The sequence below is a fragment of the Callospermophilus lateralis genome, chromosome 2, assembly GCF_048772815.1.
Source record: "Callospermophilus lateralis isolate mCalLat2 chromosome 2, mCalLat2.hap1, whole genome shotgun sequence".
Lineage (NCBI taxonomy): Eukaryota > Metazoa > Chordata > Mammalia > Rodentia > Sciuridae > Callospermophilus > Callospermophilus lateralis.
Window position 1 is genome coordinate 48,303,277 of NC_135306.1, and position 24,473 is coordinate 48,327,749.

The window sequence follows — 24,473 nt, forward strand, 5'->3', positions numbered from 1 at the left end:
ATCACTGTAATAACAACATGCTTTTATTTCCAAAAATATTAACCAGTAGGAACTAAACTTCTCTTGGAGGTTTCGGACAAACGTGGTACTCTCATTCATTTATGGCTTTCAGTTGGTGACTGGATACAATTCTAGAGAAAATTTATAGCCGGAAACCATAATAGAACAGGAAGCAGATATGCATGAGAAGGTTAATGAGAAATAAAGGAGGAAATCACACTTGGTTGATTTTGTTGTGTTTTTTTTTTTGTTGTTTTTCTTTCTGGTTTTGTGTTTTGTTTGTTTGCTTGCTTGGAACCAGGGATTGAACCCAAGGACACATAACCCCTGAGCTACATTCTACCCTACATTGCTGAGGGCCTGGATAGTTTGCTGAGTATGGCTTTGAATTTGCCATCCTCCTGCCTCAGACTGGAGAGCCTTTGGGATTACAGGCATGCACCACCATGCCAAGCACACTGGAAGTTTCTGAATCAGAGAGGGTGGAAACAACTGTGATAAGGCAGTGACATGATAGGATCCATGGAATTAGGGAACAAGGAGGAGTGTCACAGAAATCACAACCCGCAAATGAAATGTTAGTATACACATGTATGTATGTGTGTGTGTGTGTGTGTGTGTGTGTATAGTATATAATATACAATTATTTAAAAATATTATCATTATATATATATATTTATTATAAAATATTATATTTTTAAATAATTGTATATTATATACTGTATGATATATTATACAGACACACATGTGTGCACTAGCACGAATGTGGAAAAGAATGAAAAGCTGTGATATGCAGCATGCATGGAACCAGAGATCACGTGTAAAGTGAAATGAACCAGGACAGGAGGACAAGTGCCACCGGATCTCACTCACATGGGAACTAGAGAGAAGTTGATCTCATAGGAGCTGAGAGTGGGATGGTGCTTACCAGAGGCCACAGAGAGCGGAAGGTGAACAAATTTGGGAAAGGGTGATCAATGGTTCCCCAATACAACTGGAAAGGAACAAGGAGCTGGTGAGCGATTCCAGCATGTCGTGACTGTTCAGAGCAGGAACCTCCTGTGCATTTGAAAAAGCTGGAGGAAGGGATCTTGAGAGGTTCACAACAGAGACATGATCAATGTTCAAAGAGATGAATGTGTTGACCTGATTTAAACATTACATTCAACATGGCATCACACTAATGTGCACCACTTTTGTGTTTTGACATATGTTAAAAAAGTTAAACAAGAATATCAGAAAGCAGTTGTGTGCATTGAAACCATCACTACAGAGGGAAAATAGATGGAATTGGGATAATGAGTGAGACATGAAGAGTATCTAAGCACAAACCCCAATGGAGTAAGCAGAAAGATGAGTCAGAGAAGTCCCGTTATTTTTTTCTTCTTCTGAGGGGTAATTTTTATGGTTTTCCTTTATCATATCCAGAGTTTATTGATTTTCTATTAATCTCACTTTTTCTACAGGCAAAAATAATGATGGCCATGAAGTAAATTCAACCTAGAAATCAGCATTTGGAACTAAACTTTTGGTTGCAATTTAAAATAAAATGGAAAAGAATGAAAAGAAAAATGAATCCAATCCCTCATTCCCTGCAAGAATGTAAAGAGTTAAAGAAATTTAAAAAGTAATGAAGAACAAAAATATAAACTTCTTAAATACAAAGAAAATGTTCAGCTTTATTAATCATATTGCAAACATATACATAATATCATATAGACAAAATAAATAAAATTATATAAATAGTTAAATAAATAGATAAATAGAGACATCTGCATGGACGTAAGGGTCTAGTGCCTATAGATTTGAAAGCAATGTTGGGCAAAGGCCTGAACACATTTGAAAAATAGAATTCATGTCACAATTCCAGCAGGACAGAGAGACTTTGAAATGGCAGAACTTGTGGGAGTGTGGTAAGGTGTGTTCATCAGTGAGAGGCATTTCCCTGCTGGACCAGTCTCATTCCATGCTCCTTAGTCTTCCATACAGGTTGGCTGATGAAGAGAAGGATTTCATGATTTCTGCTCTGACCACCTCCCAGGCACAGGGCAGGTATTTCTTCTCCTTCAGGTAGACAGTGATCCTGTGGAAGTATTTCCTCACAGCCCTCAGGGGAGCCTCTTCCACCCCCACCTGCTGGGTCCCACAGGCTTTCAGGTCATCCAGCTGCTGATGGAGGCCACTGAGGAAGGTGTCCAGGAGGGTCTTGTTCCAAGCAGCAAAGGTCTCCTGGGTGCTGAAGAGGTTGAAGACCTGCTGGGTCATCTCATGGAGGACAGCAACAGCTTGAGCCTTCTGCACCTGTTCACCCTCCAGCTGCTCCTGGGAGAAAGCAAATTCTTTTCTGTAGTTCAGGCAGGAGAAAGTGAGAATTCTCATTTTTTCCAGGAGTGTCAGGGACCGCTCCTCATTTTTCTAAGGAGTTTCAAGACCCAGGTTGTGAATCTGAGGCAGGTCACAGCCCAGAGAGCAGGTGTTCTTGCAGCTGAGCACCACCAGGGCCAGCAGGAAAGCCAAGGGCAAGGCCATTGGGGATCTTGCAGATGCTGCTGGGCTGCTTGAGATGGGTGGTCTTGCACCTTTACCTATAGGTTCTCTGAAGCCCTTGACTTGTTACTATGCCTTAAATAGGAACCAATATGCTTTCAATTTTCTGAACGTCACCCCAGTATTTTCTACTTCTCTTTTTACTTTCCTTTACACATTCACTACATGTGTTAAGAAAAGTGTTTTCCAACCATTTTTTTTCATTATTATTTCCTCTGTCCTGCCCCCAGGCCCCCTTTTAGAATTATTTTTCCAAATTAAACTCCTGTTAAATTTTTGTTCTTGATGATGTTCCTGGGATTGAATCCAGAGGCGCTTTAGCAATAATCCACATTCACAGAACTTTTTATTTTTATTTTGAGACAGTTCTCACTACATTGCTTCAGACCTTGCTTAGTTGCTGAGGCTGACCTCCTCTGGAGTCACTGTGATTGCAGGTTGCACCATCTCTTGGAGAAGCTGCTGTCTGTATAGGATGAATGAACATTAACTTTTGTCTCCAACTTCTCTGAAGATCTTGCTCTCTATATATATGTATTTATTAGGGAACACACTGAGTATATACCTTAATAAAGGCATTTCTGAATGCCCTGACCTTCACTTTACCATCACCACCAAAAAGTTACTAAATATGGCCATGTCACCTTAAAAATATTGCTGTGTCCCTTTGTAAACTCTGACCATCTCATTTCTAAATACCAGAGACTCTGTTTCCTCATAAATACTAGTATTCATTCTGTCATTATAGATTAGTTCTCCTTTTTATATATCAGGAATTTGTTCAAAATGGGATATTACAGAATTCATTCCTTTTTGGTCTGTCTTCTTATCCTCAATATAATCATCCCTATGCTTGTATATCATGATTCATAGCTTTCAGTCACTGATTAGTGTTCTGTCATATGGATATGCTATGATTTCTTCAGTCATTCACTCATGATGGACATTGAATTGTTTCCAATTTCAGACTATTTCAAATAAAGCTCCTAGAACATTCATATGCAAGTCTGTGCATAGATAGGTGCTTCCTTTTCTCTTAGGAATGGACTTGCAGACTCATATGGTAGGTATAAGTTTTGCCTTCCTAATCAAGTATAAAATGGTTTTCCAAACTAGTTAAATGATTTTTTAATTTCAGCAGCAGGTTATAAACCTTCCAATTGCTTCACAATCATGCCAAAGTTCTATGACAAGGACTTTTACCTATAGCCAGTCCAATAAATATGTTGTTGTGTCAACTTGTGGTTTATTTGCACTGCCCTGATGCATCATAATGATCATTTTTTTCCTGTCCTACTTGCTATCTGTCTCTCTCTTTGGGTGAAACATTTTTTTAATATTTTTTCTCAGTCTTTGGGGTTACTTGCTTTCTTCTGAGTTTTAAGAATTCATATATATATATATATATATATATATATATATATATATAAAGTTAAGAATTCATATATATATATATTTATATATATATAAAGTTTTAAGAATTCATATATATATATATATATATATATATATATATATATATATATATATAAAGTTCTTTATCAGCTCTGTGACTTGTAAATATGGGCTTCATTTTCTAAAACTTCCTAAGTTAGTTGTTGAAGGATATCATTTATATGATGCATTTTTGTTTCTTTAAGAGCCTGCAATACAGAGTTATAAAGATAAGCAGGATTTTCAGACCAAATTTCAGTTGAAGCAAAGTTTCTGATTTGGTAATAAATGTTTGATTTTACCAAGTTTCTGGAGTACTCACCATCAAGTCAATGAATAAATTATGTCATTAACTTGATCCTACTAAATTAGAAGAACGTTCTACTGGCACTTTCAGTACAATGTTGGAGTTTGTTTTAAACAAAATACTCAAGGAGATTAGAGGCAAACTAATGTTTAAAATCTTTATCTGTCCTAAACTACCATGATCTGACGAAGGTTCTACCATCTTCACATATATAATAATATAATGGTCATGTTTCTAGTTTGATGATATATCCATCTAAATATTTTACCAATTTTTCTTGGTTTGGTTTTTTATAATTGTGTTTTCAAAGCATTTAAAACTTATATCAATAGGTACAAGTACTTTACCAGATATGTGACTTGCAAATGTTTTCTCCTAGTCTGTGGCATACTGTTCATTTCCTTCAGAGTGAAAGTGTCTAATGTTCCCTAAAGTGCGTCCACATCAGCATTATTAACTGCAAAAATGATGACACACATGCATGATGCTATTGCACTTCATCTAGGAGATGAAGTAGATCTCCATATATTTAGGCAACACGTATATATTTGCATTTGGCCCATTTGTTTGGCTGGGTCTTCTTATCACTTAAAGGCTGGATAAGGTGGCTCCACCACTAATCTTTCTCCATAGAAGTCCAGCATCCTCTGCATGATTTCCTTGGAGTCCTGAGGTACAAAGTAAGAAGGAGAAGGCAGCTCTGTTGTCATTGCTCTGCTGTCTGGTCCTGAAAATTTGGCTCATCATAAAGGTCTGTCAACCATGCAGTTGATTCCACATACTCTTTAAATCATGGACTAGGACATTTGCTCTGATTCATGCACAAAAATGCTACACACATGAGGACTTAACTGTCAGGAGTGTGGTACACACCTGTAATCCAAGCCCCTGAGGCAGGGGAATCACATGTTCTGCAACTCAGTGAGACCTTAAGTAAAACACTGTCTCAAAATAAAAATTGAAAATGGGCTGTTACTCAGTGGCAAAGCAATCCTGAGTTCAATCCCTAGTACAAAAAAAAATTTCTTCACTGAAGGTTTTGGGAATATGGAACAAATTTCAACACATCAGTGCACACAATTTCAAGTTGTTCAAGAGACAACCTGTTCTGAAAAGCCCTTCTTCATTCCCACCAGGGAGTCACCACTGCCTTAATCTGAGGAATATTGCAGTTCCAGATCATCCAGGGACTTTCTCTCTTTCTCTTTCTCCTCGGAACAAGCCAACACTCAAAACCATGCTCTCTTGGTCTATTTTCTCTAGCTATAACTATGTACAACAATTAATACAGAAAAGGATCTTACATTGGCTCATAGTTCTGGAAGCTGTAAAGTGGCAGATCAGACAGGTGCACTGTCTCAGATTCTGGTCAGGATGAGATGGTACTTTCATCCAGGGAGGAAAGCAGAATGAAGGAGGGTTAGCCTTCATCCATACTTACCTTATATCATATATAAATGTTACCTTAGGGCTCCTCTTCCTCATTCTTGCTGGAATTAAATTAAGGCATCCTTTATCCTATGCCAGTGGTCTAGGTGGGTGATCTGGCACCTCCAATTTGACACAGTACTTAAATTTTGCAGAAGTTTCTCTTGTCCTTTTGGTCAATGCACACAGGAAGAGCAGGCTTTTCATAAACCAACCAGTTTCTGGTCCAGGGTACCTACATGGCCAGAGAAGGTAGTGGGCTGCCGAGTCCCACTGCAGCAATTTCCTCAGCTTCCTCCTGACTGCTCTAGACACAGCAGAGACTTTGTATTTCTACATGGTGCTCTTGTGTCTGTACCATAGCAGAAGATAACCCTGCTTCACCCCAGTTTTCGGAAAAGCTAATGTCGGAAGTTGGAAGAAAGGGGGAAGGTTGACTTTTTCACAGAGGACCAGACTAGTTTGAGTTAATGCCTGAGGCGTACAAGATTGGCACATTTTTTGTACAGCTGATGTGTCACCACCTTGAGCACGAAGTGGGGTCCCTGAGCTCCTTGTCACCTTAATAGTAACTACCCTGGACCTGCTCTCAGATTTCTTCCCCTGAAGTCTTACTCTTTTCAAGAATCTGATTTTCATGCTGCTCTCAGAACAAATGCATAGTTTCAAATAAAACTTTCATAAACGCCCACTCAAAAGTTTTGTGAAATTTGTTGATTACTAAGGCTCTCTGATATTTAGTTTCCTCTCCTGTAAAATGGAAAAATATAGAATAGGTATCTACTATGTAGGCAAACTGCTTATATAAGAGTGCATGTGAAGAGGATCAAATTGAAATATGTACATAGTTGCTCAGCCCAGTGCCTGTTTCATTAGAATCTCTGAGTAAATGGCAGCTGCAAATGACAGTAATAGCCAAAATAGCCCAAGTTCCAAGAAATCAGTATGAAAACCAAAATCTAGCCATTGGGCATATGCTGGTCAGGTAACCCAGAATTCCTTGGAAAGTTTCATTATCCCAGTGCAAGCACTGGGAAATTGGTGCCTTCAGTTCCTTTGAATTTCTTTTTACCTATGATTCCTGCCTTTTAGCCTGGCTTAACAATTGGATTTAATCTTGTGCACCTGTCTTGGATTGTTGCTTTGGGGAGTGTGTGGCTTCAGAGATTCGGAGCACCAGGAAAACTACATAAGATATTCCCAGAATTCTGTCTGACCAAGCTGGGAGGCCAAGAGCAGACTTGGTTTTAGAGAAACATGGAAACAAAACTAGACAGATGGCTAGAGTAGAAAGAAGGTCCACCGCCCTCTATTCCCTTTCCTTGAAGACTGACAGAAACCCTCAGATTCCATAATTTTTGACTAGTATGAGGACCAAAATAAAGGTACTTCATAAGTGTCCGGAATGTAACTCACCCTCAATCTCGAGGGCACACAGGGGCAGAGCATCCCCCAGACAAGGAAGGGCTTAGGTTGACTACAGGAGCTAGCATATTCCTTTGGTTCACCTGAGTGCTAAATTCTAACTTCACAACCATAGAACCCGGAGCACAGAGCAGAAGCAGTGGGCACCCCAGTTCCACTCCCGAATCACTTGCATACCCACTCCCCTCCAAACCAAATGCTTCAACCGCACATTTCTTGCCCAAGAAGAATCAGATCCCCTTATTATGTAGTACCTAGTGTATTACATGTGCTTCTTTGGAATTTAAATTTCTCAGGGGAATTTAAATGTCAGGATTTTAAATTCTGGCATAAGCTAGAAACTCTACTACTTTACAGGCACATTTTGCAAAGAGCATCTAAGAGGGGTTCTGAATATGTGAATATAGGGGTTTTATAAATCAAGTTGAAATTGAAACTGCCACATGGATTTTTGCATCATAAATAATTTATTTTCCAACATAAATATTTAAATAAAGAATAAAAATAACTTAATTTATAAATTAATTTAAAAAGTTAAAAAACGTCTATTGTCTTTTCAAAGGCACCCAATTTGCTGTCTTATACTGAATGAGCCTCTGCTGGTTGAAGAATGCCTGATCTCATTGTCTGGTCCAGATGTGGTGCCTACTGGGCCATCTTCAGTTTTGGAATTTGTCAGTAAGTCTGTTAATGTAGGAGAAGTTCCAGTGGAGTTCATCTCTGACTACTGTCCAGGCACAGCTGCTGTACTCCTTGGCCTCCAGGTACGTCCGGATCCTCGCATAGTAACTCTTCAGGCGCAGGATGGTGCTGGAGTATGCCCTGGTTTTGTTTTCCTCCCCCAGTTTCCCTACCACTGTTGTGTTCAGGAGGTCCATCTGATGATTGAGTTTAGCAAGGAGGTCTTTGACAACGGTCTCATTCCAGCCAGGGTTAGTGTAGCCTCTTTCAAATACATGAAAGATGTCCTTGAGCATCTCATAGATGACAAAGGCAGCCTGCTCCTTCTGGAACTGCTGTGGATGTTTGATCTCCTTGGGGATCTTGAAGTCCATCCTGTCACTGAGGCAGTCTGCAGGCCTTTCATTCAACTGCTGCAGGAGCTTCTGACATTCCACACTGCTGTTGAACTGTTGGAGTCGAAGCAGGTTGTAACTTAGGGAAAGAGCTGTGGTGGAGAAGCACAACAGGAGAGCCAGTTGGAGGATGCACCTGTTATTCATGATGACAACCAGAACAGGGCTGCCTACAATCTATGCAAGGTTGCACAGACTGCAAAGGTCTGCAATGTGAATGTCCTGGCTCCATGGGGATGGGCTATTTATATGGGATGGTCCTCTCTGTTTCAGAGGAATTTCCCACTTTCAGTTCTCCCTTTCATTTTTACTATGTCATTTTCTTCTTATTGCATTCTTAAGAGTTTCTAAAACACTTTTTATTTAAACTCCTGATTACTCTATATAATGTATATTAGGGAAAAAGATATACAAACTGTGAGAATTTCTAATATTGTATAGTTTCAGTAATTTCTCAAGAAAAGGAGGAGAAGGGACTTGAGAGGAAACAAAGAAGCCCCAAATAGCTAAGAGTCATTAACTGAAAAGTCACTCATAGAACAGCAGCTGAACTGGGGGTTTTGCCTATTGCAATGGTAGGTTCATGTGAGAGGGTCTGGGGGAGTTCTGAGAGGACTTGGAATAGTGCAGGGAAGAGAAAGTTTCAAACCAACTGTGTCTGAAATAGTGACATGTCTTTCATTTTGTTGGCTTACATCCTTGCTCTTGAAGTTGTTAGCCACCATGTGAGGGGTCTGACTTCCCTGAGACTAATGTACTGAAGGGAAGTCCAAACTAGCTCAGGGGAGGCCAGTTGGAACGTGGCAAGATAATTTAAATGTTTAAGCAATGAAATCCATTTAATTTGCAATATTATGACTAGAAATTTACCTATGGCTGTCCCTGCAGAAGTGTGTGTGAGTGTATAACACACAATATCTGTAAATGCCCATTGCAGCAACGTCATAATAATAAATACAATTATCTCTCAGGAAAGAAGTGGTTAAGCAATACCGTAGTACAGGCAGAATGGAATATTATTGAAGCATTAAAATGGAAACAGCTGATATAAACTTATGTCACAAATATGTTTAATGAAATGAGTATGATTTATGAAATATATAATATAATATTCATTAATATATAACATAAAACAAATATATGAAATATATAATTAAATCATATAATATCTGTACAATGTAATATATATCAGAAAGTATATTTATTGTCATAATTATCATATATTATATATAATACGTTATCTATAAAATAATTGAAATGATAATATTATTTGTTTTATAAATTAACTGAAAGACACACACAAACACAAATTTACATGAATACATAAGCTGACACATGCATGTTATCTTTTTCAACAGCAACATTCACTCAAATATTAATAGTAATCACTTGCAGTGACAATGCTGACAGGGGTGAGAATGTGGCTTGAAGAAAAACCTTTCCCTTTTCACTTGTAACTTTAGAAATTTTGGTAATTTTTAGTAGACAAATTTTTTATGTGCATTGTATTCATGCATGATAATTGGATTCATTATACCATATTTATACATGCACACAACATTACTGGATGCTTCTCTCGCCTCAGGACCTCCTTTTTCCTTCCCTCAACCTCCCCTGATCCCAATCACATAGGGTTTTCTCCAGGATAAGAAGAGACATGAGGAATCTTAATCATTCAGTACATTTTGTTTGAGAAAGTTAAAAACCCTTTCTCTGTTTAATATATCTCTTATTTTATTCACATTTATTTTTTTCTATAACAAACACACATTATTGGTGTCATTAGGAAACACAGTTATAGAGGAGAGTAAGTCCTAGTGTCTACAGCACTTACAGGAGGTGACTCTGGCTCATTACAACTTATTAGATATTTTTAAAGAACTGGAAGAGAAGAGTTTGACAATTCCCAACTCAAAAACATGGCACTATTTCAGGAGATGGTGGCATAGTCTGGATGTTAAATGTCCCCTCCAGGCCATGTGTTAAAGCTTGATCCCTAGGGAGCTGCCAAAGGGAGGTGGTGGAGTCCTTTGGAGTTGTCCTCTAGTGGGAGGTTTGAAGATCACAGCTGGTGTGTCCTTGAAGGGCATTTTGGGACCCTAGCCCCTCCTCACTCCCTTTTATTCCCTGGATATGAGGTGGTCGGGTTTGGCCTATGAAGCTCTCCTGTGGTGACACCCTGCACTGTCAGGCACCCAAAGCAATGGACCAATTAATCATAGACTGCAACAACCAGAAAGTTAAAAGTTAATTATCAAGGGTATTTGTTATGGTATCCAAAAACTGACTAATAATGGTGAAAATACTAGTTACTCTGTTTAAATCATTACACATTATAAACATGTATAGTGATTATCCCACTGTACAATATAAATGCTTACAATTATCATGCCTATGTCAATTCAAAGCCCAAATTTGTTTGTATTATAAAGTATATAAGGTCCTATGAGAAACAGGTATATAATGATGAAGAGCAAAAATTTATTTAAAAAAAAGTATAGCAATATCATAATACTCATTTATTTTGTTTGATTTTGAAACTAAAGGCTGATTTCCCCCTTTTTTCTTTGTGTGGTTTTCCAGTTTTCCACTGCCAAACATGTGTTCTCTTGTAATAGATCAATCTACACAAAAGAGGAACAATCAACCACCAAGTTTCAAGGCCATTCTGCCTCTTCTGTGGGTTTTATTCTTATATTTTGGCATTTTCATGTGAGCTCATAAAAGGCACTTAGCTTTTTCCTAAGTTCTAGGAAAAAGTAGATTCTAAAATAATGAGTTTTTAAAAAAAGAAAATGATCTTGCAGCTGTTTCACTTATGAATGTCTTTTTATGTCAGTGACTGAGTAATTTCTTGGGGAAACTCCATTTTGAAAAACATCTTAGGATAAGTCTGGAATCATCCATGGCTCACAACACAAAGACCAATGCAAGGCTTTTCAGAGCTCAATCCTTTCTACTAAGAGGGAGAACAATCCAGGGAATCTGGTGATTAAGATCTGCCCGTTCAGGACAACTTGTGAGCTCATTTAGAGTTGACCTCTCCTGGTGCAACAGTGGGCCTCCTCCTTGGGCCACATCTAGTGGTCTCTGATCCTCCCATGCTGAAATGGCCATCAGAGTTCATCCTATGGTAAGAGAAAAGCCACAGAAGTGAAGGCTGTAGTAGTAGTAGTGGTAGTATTGTTACTAATTCTTGAATTCTTACTATACACTGTTCTCCGAATAATCCTCATAATAAATATTTGAGTGATACATTAGTCCATTTTTATTACTGTAAACAAAATTCTTGAAGTAGGCTACTTTTTAAAGGAAAGAGATCTATTTAGCTGGAAGCTCTAGAGGTTTAAAGTTCAAGATTGGGCGGCTCCATTGATTTGACCAACTCACTCTAAAGTTCAGCAGAGTAATTAACCTAATAATGTTATTGTGTGTGTAAGTCACTTGTAACTCTGTTATAAAGGGGAAAAATTTAAAGTTTCAATAACTTTAAGTAACTACAGCTACAAATATTTGTTTATGGATACCCATTATAAAAAGTATAACATCGAAAACATACACTGTAACAGGAGGATTCAACATATACTGCTTCTATACAAAATTGAATCAAGTTTTAAGCTTTATGAGTACTACAAAGTAAACCATTGTTTTCTGTATACAAAATATCAAGAGAAAGGAATGAAAGCACACCACTTAAAAATCATCAAATCACTAAAGGACATAATAATACAGGAAGAAAGGAATGAAGAAACTAACAAACAATCAGAAAGAAATTAACACAATGGCAATAGTAAGCCCTTACCTACCAATCATTAGTATAAATGCCGATGGACTAAACATTCCAATCAAAAATAGAGAATGTCCAAATAGATTCTTTTAAAATGCCCAACAGTGTGCTGTCTGCAAGAGACTTCAGCTCTAAGGATACATAAGGAATAAGGCAAAGGGATGGAAAAGATATTCCACACTGACACTGAACAAAAGAGAACATAGGTAGTTGTACTTACATCAGAAACAGTATCATAACACAAGGAAGGTCCTTACACAATGTTAAAGGGTAAATTCATTAAGAGTATTTAACAGTCGCAAAAACATATACACCCAACATCAGAACACCAAAATATACAAAGAAAGTATGAATGAATCTGAAGAGAAAAACAGGTTGTATTGTAATACCAATTTCTGTACCACTTTGGACAACGGATAAACCATTCAGATAGAAAATGAGGCAATATTGGAGTGGAGCTACACTTCAGACTAAATGATCTTAACTAATATACATTAACAGAACTTTCCATCCTACAGCAGAAACCCATTCTTCCCATATCTATCTAGAATAGATATGGTAGGCTACAAAACAAGTCTGAATAAATTTAAGATTACAATCATATCATATCAGTATTATTTCCAAAATCAATGATATACAACCAGAAAAAAATTGTAAATTAAATGACTCCCTCCTGAATAAGTAGTGAGTCAAAAATAAATCAAAGGGGAAATTAGAAAGTACCTGAAAGCAAACAAAATTGGGAATGGAACATACCAAAACATGGAATGCAGCAAAACCAGTTCTAAGAGTGATGCTGATGGGATCAATACCTACATAAGGGAAAAAAGAAAGATCTCAAGTGATCAAACCACCTTTTAACCTCAATAAACTAGTAACAGAAAGGCAAAGGAAGCCCCCACAGTGAGTACAGGAAGAGAGACAATGAAGATAAGAGCAGAAATAAATTAAAAAGAAACTACAAAAACAATAGGAAAGATCAGCACAAAGTGGACAAACCTTTGTTTACAGTAACTAAGAAGATTCAAAATAAATAAAATCCAGAATAAATGAGGATAGATTACAACTGATACCACAGAAATGCAAAGGAGCATTAGAGACTACTATGAACAGTAGCATAATAAATTGATACTCAAAAAGAAATGGATACATGACTATTAGTACATAAACTGTGAACAATAAATCATGAACAATAGAAATGAACAATGAACAATAAATCATGAACAGACAAATAATGAAAAGGGGGATTCTTCTCAATAATCAAAAATCACAGAACAACAAAAAGTCCAGGACTTGAGGGATTCACTTGTAAGTGCTACCAACAATGAACAAGAATGACAGAAGAAGAAATACAACCTGTTAATAAATCTATGAAAAAATATTCAGCAACTCTAGTAAGCAGGGAAATGGAAATTAAAACTATACTGAGATTCCATCTCACTCCAGTCACAATAGCAGTTAACAAGAATAAAACTAACAATAAATGTTGATGAGGATGTGAGAAAAAAAGGTCCACAAGTACATTTCTGGTGGGACTGCATTTTGGTAAAAACACTCTGCAAAGCAGTATGGAGATTCCTCAGAAAACTATGAATGGAACCACCATTTGACCCAATTATCCCACTCTTTGATATATACCTAAAGGACATAAAATCAGCATACTTCAGTGACTCATCCACATCAATGTTTATAGCAGCTTAATTCACAATAGCTAAGCTATGGAACCAACCTAGATGACCTTCAGCAGATGAATGGGTAAAGAAAATGTGGTATATATACATAATGGAATACTAGTCAGCCTTAAAGGAGAATGAAATGATGGCATTTTCTGGTAAATAGATGCACCTGGAAACTATCATGTTAAGTGAAATAAGCCAATCCCCAAAACCAATGGAATGGCCAAATGTTCTGTCTGATATGTGGATGCTAACTCACAATAATAAGTGGAGGAGGGTGGAGGGGCAGAAGTTCATTAAATTAGACAAAGGGGAATGAAGATAATGGACTGGAATGGGAATAGGAAAGAGAGTAGAATGATTTCAACATAACTTTCCTATATTCTTATTTGAATATACAACCAATAAAACTCCGCCTCATGTACAAACACAAAAATTGGAAATTATACTCCATGTATGTATGATATGTGAAAATACATTTTACTGTCATGTGTAACTAAAAAGAACAAATAAAAAAATTTTAAAAAAGAAGAATGAATACCAACTGCAATAGTTAATTTGAATTGGACTAAAAGTTGCTGAAGATTAAGGGATTTTTGAATGTGTCGGTGATGGTGACTAGGAATGATTGGCATGTGGGATAACAAACTGAATTAAAGACCCTACCTAAGTGTGGGCAGCACCATCCAATAGATTGGAGGCTTGATTGGAATTAAAGTTGGAAGGAAAAGGAAGCAGATGTAGATGAAAGCTCAATATTTCTTGAACAGGTTCTTGATTGCTGCTGAGATTGTCTAAGGACAGCAGACTATTGATCCTTCACTTTTCCAAAGAAGACTTTACCAGTGTTCTCCAGGGAGTTTCCAGAAGCCTTCCGTCTCAAACTGGGGTAGCATCTCTGAACTCTCTAGTTCTGAGACTTCAGTATCTTGGACTGTGTAGCTACTGGTTCCTCCAGCTTTCCAGCCTGCAGACAGCCATTATGGTCTATCCAGCTTCTAGTTGTGTAAGCCAATCTAATAAGTTCCCTTTTTATAATCATACCTCCTGTTGGTTCTGTTCCTCTAGCAAATTCTAAGACAGCAACCCTACTCAAATTTTCCCAAATAGTGAGGAGGAGGGAACACTTCCAATTCTTTTTATGAGACCACTATTACCCTGAGATGCAAACCCTACAAGATAGTATAAAATAGAAGCGTATTGGTCAATATGCCCAAAGAGCATATTTAGAAAATCCTCAATGAAATCCTCACAAACAAGACTCAATAGTGTATGAACATGATCATAACCACAATCAATTGAAATTCATCCCTGGCATGCAGGGATGATTTTGTGTGTGTTTGTGTGTGTGTGTGTGTGTGTGTGTGTGTGTATAAAATACTACATTAAGAGAAAAAGGGATTAAAATGATATCATTCCAATAAATGCAGGAAAAATATTGACAAAAATTCAACATTTATTCATCACAAAAACTACCAACAAGGATTAGAGATACAATTCAATGGTAGAGCATTTACCTTGCATGTTTAAGGCACTTGGTTTGATCCCCAGTATTGAAAAAAAAAAAAAAAACAGACAAGCACGAAAAAAATAGCAAAACAACTACTAAAAAAAAGTCTCAACACATTACATATAGCAGGAATGTACTTCAACATAACAAAGGTCATAGATGGCATGGCTATCACACATCATAGTGCAAAGTAAAACCTTTTCCTGTAGATCAGGAAGAAAACAAGGATGCCTGCTTTGGCCACTTCCTATTCAATATTAGAGTGGAATTCCTAACCAGAGCAAGAAAAATGAAAAGCTGTCCAAATAAGAAAGGAAGAAGTGAACTGATTTGTAAATGACATGACCCTATAGAGTATAGAAAACTATAAATTTCCCACCAAAGCAGTGCATGAACAAATAGATTTATACAGTAAAGTTGCAGGATATGAAATCTGCATATAAAAACCAGCAGCCTTTCTATGTGCTAGCAGTGAGATCAAAAGAAAAAATTTAATTGTTGAAGCAAAGGATCTGTACATTGAAAAGTACAAAATACTGATGAAAGAAATTGAAGAGGAAATAAATTAATGGAAAGAGATCTTATGCTAGTGGATTGAAAGAATTAATAATGTTAAAATATTCAAACTATCCAAAGTCATCTATAAATTCTATGTAATTCCTATTGAAATTCTAAAGGCATATAATTCACAGAATTAAAAAACAATCCTAAAATTTCAATGAAAAACCAGCAAACAAGAAAAAAGAAAAAAAAAATGCCCAAGCAATATTGACCAAGAGGAACAAACATCAGTTTCAAATTGTACTGCAAAGTTATCATAGTCTAAACATCCTGTATAATGTATACATAAGCATGCATAATTGATCAAAATCCTGTTGCTATTATTATTTTGAACAAAATGTAATATTTTAGGCCAATTAAGAATGAGAAATACAAAATATTTTGCCTTCATTTATTCCTTCTTTGAAGCTCTTCCATATTAAAAAAAAATACAGGTATGAGTTGCTCACATATAATTTTCCTTCTCTTTAAAGAAATTGTAACTTTTTTTTTTTTTTTTTTTTGCAAAAGAGGTCTCCTGGTATCCAATTCTTTCAAGGTTTAACTGAGAAAGTCACTCTTTTCCCTTTCTATTTGAAGAATGATTTCACTCGGTAAGAATTCTAATGATTAGGCCTCAGTTTTTACTGAGTCTATGCTCAGGATTGTGAACTTCACAAGCTGATTTTTAGTACATACCCTGCCCCCAACCCTGTTAGGTGGGACAAGATTATCACAGTGGACTGGAGATGAGTATTTTCCTTCTCCTACATGGAAAACTGGAATGAGCTGGAGTTGGTATTTCCCTTCTTCCATATGGAATGCTTGAAATGGCTCAGATTGAGGATTTCCCTTCCAACTCTCAGTTGTCTCTAAAAATATCCAGTGGGTTAGATCCATATAAATAGTTTGTCCTAAGGGCAGAACTGTTCAGGAGAACCAAGTAGGACCAAATGGTTTATTTCCCTCTCCCCAGCTGGAAGCACTAGGAAACATCTTGTGATATTTTTTATGAGAACCCCCCAAAAATCTCAAGTAACGTGGGGGCCCTCCCATGACTGGGTTCTCTGAAGTTTTCACTCCTGATTGTCCACCCTAAGTCATCAGTGATGCGTCAATTACTGGTCAAGTTTTCCTACTTGGGCACCAGGTCCTGCTACAGTTTTCCACCTGAGTCCCTGCTCCAGCAAGCTGAACTTCCTGTATTCCTGTCTCTCCAACCTTGCAGAGATTAACAGATTAGAGAGCATATAGCCCCATGTCTTCACCTCTCATGCATCCCAACAGTGCTAATCTTTCAGTCCGATCAGCATTTTACTGGTTGTCAAGACAGGATAGACATTTCCAAGCTCCTTGCATACAGAACAGACTTAAATGAATTTTTAATTTAATTAAGATTGCCAAACACCAGTACAAAATATCTATACAATATAAAGCAGGTATGTAGCCTTTTTCCTTGCATTGAGATTGATTTTTTTTTCAGTTTGGATACCAACGAGGCTTAATGTTTCTTCTTAACTGAGTGATGGATATTTTAGCATATGGTGGGTGGGAAGCCTAGTAAGGAGGGAAATCATATTCTGCAGAGCAGGCTGCAAGGCAGGGCAAGGCTCTGGCTTCTTAAACTATAGAAATACAAATAATATATTGAATAAATACTTGTTGTTCATTAACATATTAATGGATATTTATTAAACAACTTCATATAAAAATATGTTTACTCAATATTTCATAATATATATTAAATGTAAATATAAATGGTGACTCTGATTCTACTTCATTGAAAATTAAGTGGTGATTCTTGCAATTTAATTGAGCTGTTCTAAAAATACTTTTAATGAAGTTTTAGTGTTGGCTTACTTATAGATCTTGTGCATTCTTTTTAAGGTTTCTTCCAATGTATTTTTTTTAGTTTCCAATGTGATTTTGGAAACATATTTTATACTTCATTATTGTTCTAATTATGAATAAAATTTTATTATATTTTCTTATTTTGAAAGGGATTGACTTCATTTCATTCACATGTGTGCTTTACATTTAATGAGTAAATATTTAAAACTTTCTTATTTTAAATTCTCATATGGTGAATGTAAATATACAGAAATAGAGAAACACAGTCTCTTTGGGGTTCTCCATAATTTTCAAGATGCATCAGTGGGTCTAAAAATCAAAACATTTGAGCAGCATGATGTTGATAATATTTACAAGTGCCTATTTGTATGGTTAATTGAGGAAGAGTATTATGGTTTATAATATTAACCTCTTTCTTTATTCATTGCTGTATTCAAATCAAAAAAAGATGAATGTGGCATTTTCCTGAGCAGAAGCAGTAACCATGGGGCAGTTCCAGATTCCACTTAGAGCCCAGCCCACGAAAACAATTGGGGATAGGAGGGAGGAGAATACAAAATATAGGAAGAGCCTGGTTGAAAGACAACATCATCCACCTGAACACAGAGAGTGAGAACCTCACCAAGACTCTCACTGGAGAAGCTTGCTCAGCCATAGTTTCTGTGAAACTTGGAAACCACATGAAAAGCTTATGTACAGGGCAAGGGGAAAGACCCTGTTTTCCTCTCCCACCTGCTGCCTCATTCACCACACTCACTGGGTCACCTAGCTGCTCCTGCCCAGGTTGTGGGTTTTTGGTAACCACAGCAACAGTTAGAGGGGCAGAGAATTCTCCATCTGAGCTGTGTGAGGAGGGAGAGTACCACTGGGTCAGATACTTCCTGTTCCTCTGTCCTTTCCCACATTCTGCATGTCTTGTCACAGGCCTTTAGCCAGACTGCTTCTTCAGTTTCAGTCCTACTCACCACCAGATCCAGATGTCAATAGGCCACTGTGCTGGGTCTGTGCCCAACTCTTGTCAAAGTTAGGATTTGAAATAAACTACCCCAAAAGTGACCCCTTAGAAACTGAGAAAACCACAGAAGTAAGAAAGTCATTCTCTTTTGTCTGTGTGCACTGGCCATAACGTATGCTCTGAAATTCCTCCCCTAAAGTGGGTCATAAGACATGCAGTGGGCATCCTGCCCTATGCCCAGAGAACAGGCTGAAACCCAGAGACTTGCCCATGCAAGAACCTGCCTAGGGACTTAGGAAGATATTCAAAATACCTATTGGGAAGCATATCCATCTATTTAACTGATAACAGGCCCACCTTTTGCAGTTTCAACTGTGGATCCTAAAGCAAGTTCTCTCCCAGTGCCAGCCCTACTGACCAAAGTCCTGGTCTTATCCATCCAGTGACCAGGCAGGATCCATGCCAACCTCCTAGCACCTAGAATCAGGCCTATCAACTCCCTTCCATACTACAGACTCAGTAGCTGCCATATGATCTGACTCCCTTTCCACCAAACATTGATGCCAGAAGGAATCCCGTCATCCTGGGGAAGCAATGGAGAAAATCTTTACCTGATGAAATAAGGCTATAAGAATGTTAGAGCTGCTTGCCCCTGCAAATGCACAGATACCAACGCAAGGTACATGGATCATGAGGTATGAGTCAAACACATCACCAACAAAGGAATAATAAATCACCACCAGTAACAGATCCCAAGGAAATAGAGATATAAGAATTACCAGACAAAATATTTAAAATTGAATACATTAAAGAAGCTTAATGAGATGCAGGAGAAGACAGAGAGTGAAATGAAATCAAGAGAACAATTTATGAACCAAACATAAGTTAGATAATGGAACAGAACCCATGTAAAAGAACCAAATAGATTCTGGAGCTGAAAAGTGTACTGAAAAGCTTAATAGATTTTCAACAATAGGCTGAATCATGTAGAAGACAGAGTCAATAAACACAAAGACAGACTGTTTGAAATAAGTCAATTAGAGACACAAAAAGAAAACTAAAACGAAGGACAAAAGCAAAAGGAAACTATGGTACATATACCATCAAACATGAATATGTGACTTAAAGAAATGTGAAAGATGACAACAGAGAGGATCAGAAAGCTTATTCAAGTAAAAACTGTGTGGCAACTTCCCAAATCTTGGGAAAAATATTGACTGAAAGAACTTCTGTCAAGATCAGTTCAATAAAGAACACAATAATGTGCCACACCATGACATTTTGGTTAAAAATGAATCACATAATATGAAGTTGGTTCCATAAAATTATAACAGAGCTGAGAAATTTCTATTACTTAGAAAAAGAAACCTCTTCAGGAAAAAAAAAAAAAAGAATCCCCAGGAAAATTCACAATGAAGTGCTTTAGCAGAAGCTTCTCTGAGTTCAATATGACTTGAACATTGTAGTTCAGTCCTTGAATCATTGTGGGAGAGAGCCAACCAAGGGATCTTCTGACAGGAATTACTACACAGAGCTATTGTTGAAAGAAAGATAAATTTGTATTAAGATCCAGTAACTTAATATATATTTTTGTTCTCTGTTCAGAACCTAGCATCAAACTAACTGAAAATAGTCAGTCAAAACAGCAATCTTGATGAATTCTTTTCCATGAGAAGATTAAATTTCAAACTTCTTGAAACTCCAAATTGTCTTCAAGAATTTTATTGAAAAAATTAAATTTATAAATAATGACATTATTTCTTCAAAATAAATCATGCTATTCTCTCTAAATATATTTGGTCAATTGAAAATGCAGGATGTATTACACTTATTTAAAATACTCTCATGGCTAAGATTTGAGATTTTTTTTGCAGGTGCAAAACTTATAGACTATGAGATTGTGTTTGGGGATTCAGGAAAAAAATCATGTAATTGGGTAGAGGTTGTCATCAGCTTGAGTCTCTTCTTTCTTTGCTGACTTTTCTTTGATGATTGCTAATGATGAAAAAGGACAATTCAATTTTCCTTCTGACAACCTCCCAAGCACAGGAGCTGTTTTCCTTTTCCTTCAGATAGCAGATGATTCTTTGGAAATTCTTACGGGGAGCAAATCGCTAATGGAGACATGATTTTTCTACCTGTGTCAGCTTCAGTTGATCCAGACTGAGACAAAGCCGAGAGAGTAGTTGATCAAGGAGGAACTCATCTCCAACAGCACAGTTATCCACTGTGCTGTTGAAATTGAACATCTGGCTGGATTATCAGATGGTAGAGATAGGTAGCTTCCGTCTTCTGGATTTGGGTGATCTTCCCTCTTTTCCAAAAAAATATGGAAGTTGGCTCTGTCTTTCAGGCATTTCTAAGACCATCTGATGGTGATCAAACAAGATGACATCAACCTAATTTATTGATTTTACACCAGAAAGTAGTTGTACAAGTAAGTTTCAGATGTGCCCATCCAAATGGATACTTATCAGTTCAATGGGAAGTGTCTTTGACCTAATGACAAAAGTGTGTATAGAACCAGATGCTGATAGCAAAGGTTTTCTCTTTGTACAGCTAGAGTGACTGTAACAGTCATTTAAACTTCAGTACACAAATAATTTAAGTTTTCTAAGTACTACCTTATGATCCAATTTATCTGCTTAACCTCTGAATTATATCTTTTAAATCTCTGAGCTGGGCACAGGGGATTCACTGATGACATTGTCCTCCATGAGAACCCAATTTTACAAAAATTAGTGACCTTCAGTATCAAACAGGACTATAATTCCAATCTCTCTATCTCACACAAACACACACTCACACAGACACAAAGACACACTTTTTTTCATCTATAAATATTACTCTTCTCTCTACCAGAAATAAACTTTTAGTCCTGATCCTAATGTTCATTGTTCCCTCCTTTTTTGGCACAGAAAGTCTGCTCCCTCAGACCTATGAATCCCTGAAGTTGTTCCATGTTTTCCAATATCATCTTTGGCAGTAAAGTTCCAGAATGGGACTGTGCTTTGATTTATTCACAGCAGAAGCTACTGATTACTGGTGAATGAATTTCTTTCTGTTCCTCTCCTTTTAGGACATACTCCTGCAGTTCTGTGTGGTTGTGTTTCACTGAGCCAAAAGATCAGATTTAATGTAGACATTGTCTTTGTTGTCCATCATTTTCTTACTGAGGTCTACAATGTTCCTCGGTCTACCAATAATTGTAGGAGGAATCCAGGTCTTTCTCAGCTGTTTATGAGTATGGAGATTATAATTTCAATATAATAATATTTCCCCAACACCATCAGGCGCTCAATGTGATTGTCACAACTAGTAACAAGTTCTGCTGTCAGATGACAAAGTGTCCTCAGTCCACACTCACCAGACTCCTCTAGAGAGCAGGTGCACCACCTCTTCATGATGTGAGAACTTTGTTACTGAGACTCATTTCTTTATTGACAAAATAATAAACTCTCCATGATTCTTGCCACTGACTCTAGAGTTCTTGGCACAAGGATCTTAGCATTCAGTAGTGACTTCTCCTCTCCTGATACATGTACCCAGGTATCAAAAGTATCAACAGTCTTCTAATTCTGAGATTAAAGGTTTGTTATGATTAGGGAGCTAGAGGACTTATCTAATAAGAATCATTTGCCTTCAATAGACAAGTAAGATGTGTTTTTCTAATTACAATTTTATTGTTAAATTCTTCCACTTTTTAGAATTCTTGTCTTCCTCAGATTTTCTTAGCTGGGCACAAGGCATTCATGGAAGATTCTGTCCCTTGTGTGAAGCTGAACTTACAGAAACACATGGCCTTCAGTTGGTCACAGTCAGTGTGGTTCCATTGGGGATCATTACTCTTGGTCTCTGTCTCACTCCGACAGTGCAGGGTGGTGAGACCCAGGCTATCAAGCCAGGGAGGAAAAGCCTTCTTTCCTCTCCTTCTCTGTGATTTTGTCACTTTAATTTTTTTGTACATTCTTTTTAATGGTGGTTTACCAGGAAATGCATTAGGCTTTTATAATGAAGTCAGACAAATAATGGAAAGCAGAAGAAAGATGAAAGCCTCCACTGCTTTTCTCTATCAGATTTTGTTTCTCATTTCAACTTTCCTAAAAAGCAAAACTAGACAGTTTGTGGGTAAAAGGGAAAAGAAACGGATGTCATAATTTCACGAAAGTGAAAGGAGGAAGTTACTCTCCCTTGCCTATTGGCAGAGTGTAAGTTAGCCACATGCAATGCAGCCAAATTGAGCCCCAGGGTCAAGGCAGAGGGAAAGACTGAGGGCCAATGCTCAGGTGCCCAAGGCAGGGAAATGCCTGATTCTGACAGAGGCTCAAAGATCAGTCAATGGACTGCCTGAAGGTTCTCCCATTTAATCCAGATGTGATCATCCATTAAAACTAATATTAAATGAGAAAATGCTAAAAGCTTACTCATGAAGGGCATTATTTTCCCTTTTTTGGCTGGGGAGGAGGACTCTAATCTCAGGTAGGGGTCTGAACTCTTAACATTATGTTTATATCTACTTAATGCAAATGTACCCACTGGAAAGAAAACAAAAGAACTGATCCACCAATTTCTTCTTTTCAATCAATCCCATTAAATAAAGGAACCCTCATAAATATCTTTGCTGCCATTGGAAACTGTGACCTTCCCATATGTGCATTACCAGTGCCTATCCTGGTGGGAAGGCCCTACTCCATGTTTTGCTAAATGTGCTGCTCACTTATCTGCATACATCCTTTCTGCCCAAGTACTACTTCATTTTGTTTTGTTTTTAAAGGAGTCTACATGGTGACCAAATGGAAGAGATTTCATGGTTCCATGAATGATTTCCCATGCTGTGTTCATTTGCTGATCTCCATGGGTATCACTCTTGTCCCCTCTCATACCCTGCATTGGCAGTGGTCTCAATGTCACCTGTGCTGAGAGCACTGACGTTGCCCACATCTCCATGGGAGAGCTCTGCAACGTGTACTTCACTATTCTCTCCCTTTGAATTGGAATTATTTGAGCCATTCCTCAATGCTGCCCATTTATATTGTGGCAACTCCTGGGGACCCCGCTGATGCCCCAGTCAATTATTTAAGCATCTGTGTTCTCCCTCTGCACTCTCAAGCTACTGTTGACCTTTTCAACTTTTCATGTCTTGATGTGTACATTGGTTTTCTAAGCAAATGAAACCATGTCCTCTGTGCAGGTCCTACCTGGAGGCTTCTAACGGCAGCACAGAGGAGCTATTGGAATCTTTACCAGCTTATCAGGAGCAAGTGTTTGTCTATGGACTATCTTTCTGTGTTCAGTAGGCCAACCTTGGCCTGTGCAGTGTGAGGCTTGGCAGGCAGGGAGGGTTGAGGTGCGGCCACCTTCACCTGTTGTTTCTTATAACAGTGAGCCAAGCTTTCTCCAGCTGGTATTTTCCAAGTCACCTAGGGCAGTACCAGGGATCTCCCATTATCCTTCTCTACTCCTGTTTCCAAACTGAGATGGAGCCTCCCGGCTGCCAGCTTCACCACTTCCTCACCTGGTTTCCAAGAGTTTCCACTGTATAATAAATTAACATCTGGATATGATCAGAAGATGGTTCCAGAGATGTTTCAGTTTAAGTTGAAAATCCAGAGCCAAATATTGCAATTTTTGTACAAAGAGCATGACATGGGAAAGAATTAAATGTAAAGTGACATTAAATAGGTGAACAACATTAAAAAATAATTAAAGAATGAACAAGGGAAATAATGTTGAAAGATGTTAAGCTATGAGAGAGGAGAGAGAGAGAGAGAGAGAGAGAGAGAGAGAGAGAGAGAGAGAGAGAGAGAGAGAGAAACAGAGAAATGAGGAGAAAGGAAGCCCACAGGTGAATAAAGAAGTTGCAAATTTTTTTTGCCTCTCCTAAACTGAGTCTCCAACAAGTGGTGCAGAAAGAAATAAGACAAAGACAAAAATCAT

The 24,473-nt window shown here is 37.6% G+C and overlaps 1 protein-coding gene and 1 pseudogene across 1 annotated transcript; both read right to left on the reverse strand.

Moving 5' to 3' along the window:
- Positions 1-1,927: 1,927 nt before the first annotated feature.
- LOC143390910 (interferon alpha-5-like) lies at positions 1,928-2,529 on the reverse strand (annotated as a pseudogene).
- Positions 2,530-7,800: 5,271 nt separating this feature from the next.
- Positions 7,801-8,364, reverse strand: LOC143390911 (interferon beta-like). The gene has a single exon (XM_076843393.2). It carries the CDS (start codon positions 8,362-8,364, stop codon positions 7,801-7,803), a length of 564 nt encoding a protein of 187 aa, XP_076699508.2.
- Between the last annotated feature and the right edge of the window lie 16,109 nt (positions 8,365-24,473).

Excerpts from the sequence above, each read along its gene's own strand:
- LOC143390911 (XM_076843393.2), bottom strand. The coding sequence starts at position 8,364 with ATGAATAACAGGTGCATCCTCCAACTGGCTCTCCTGTTGTGCTTCTCC.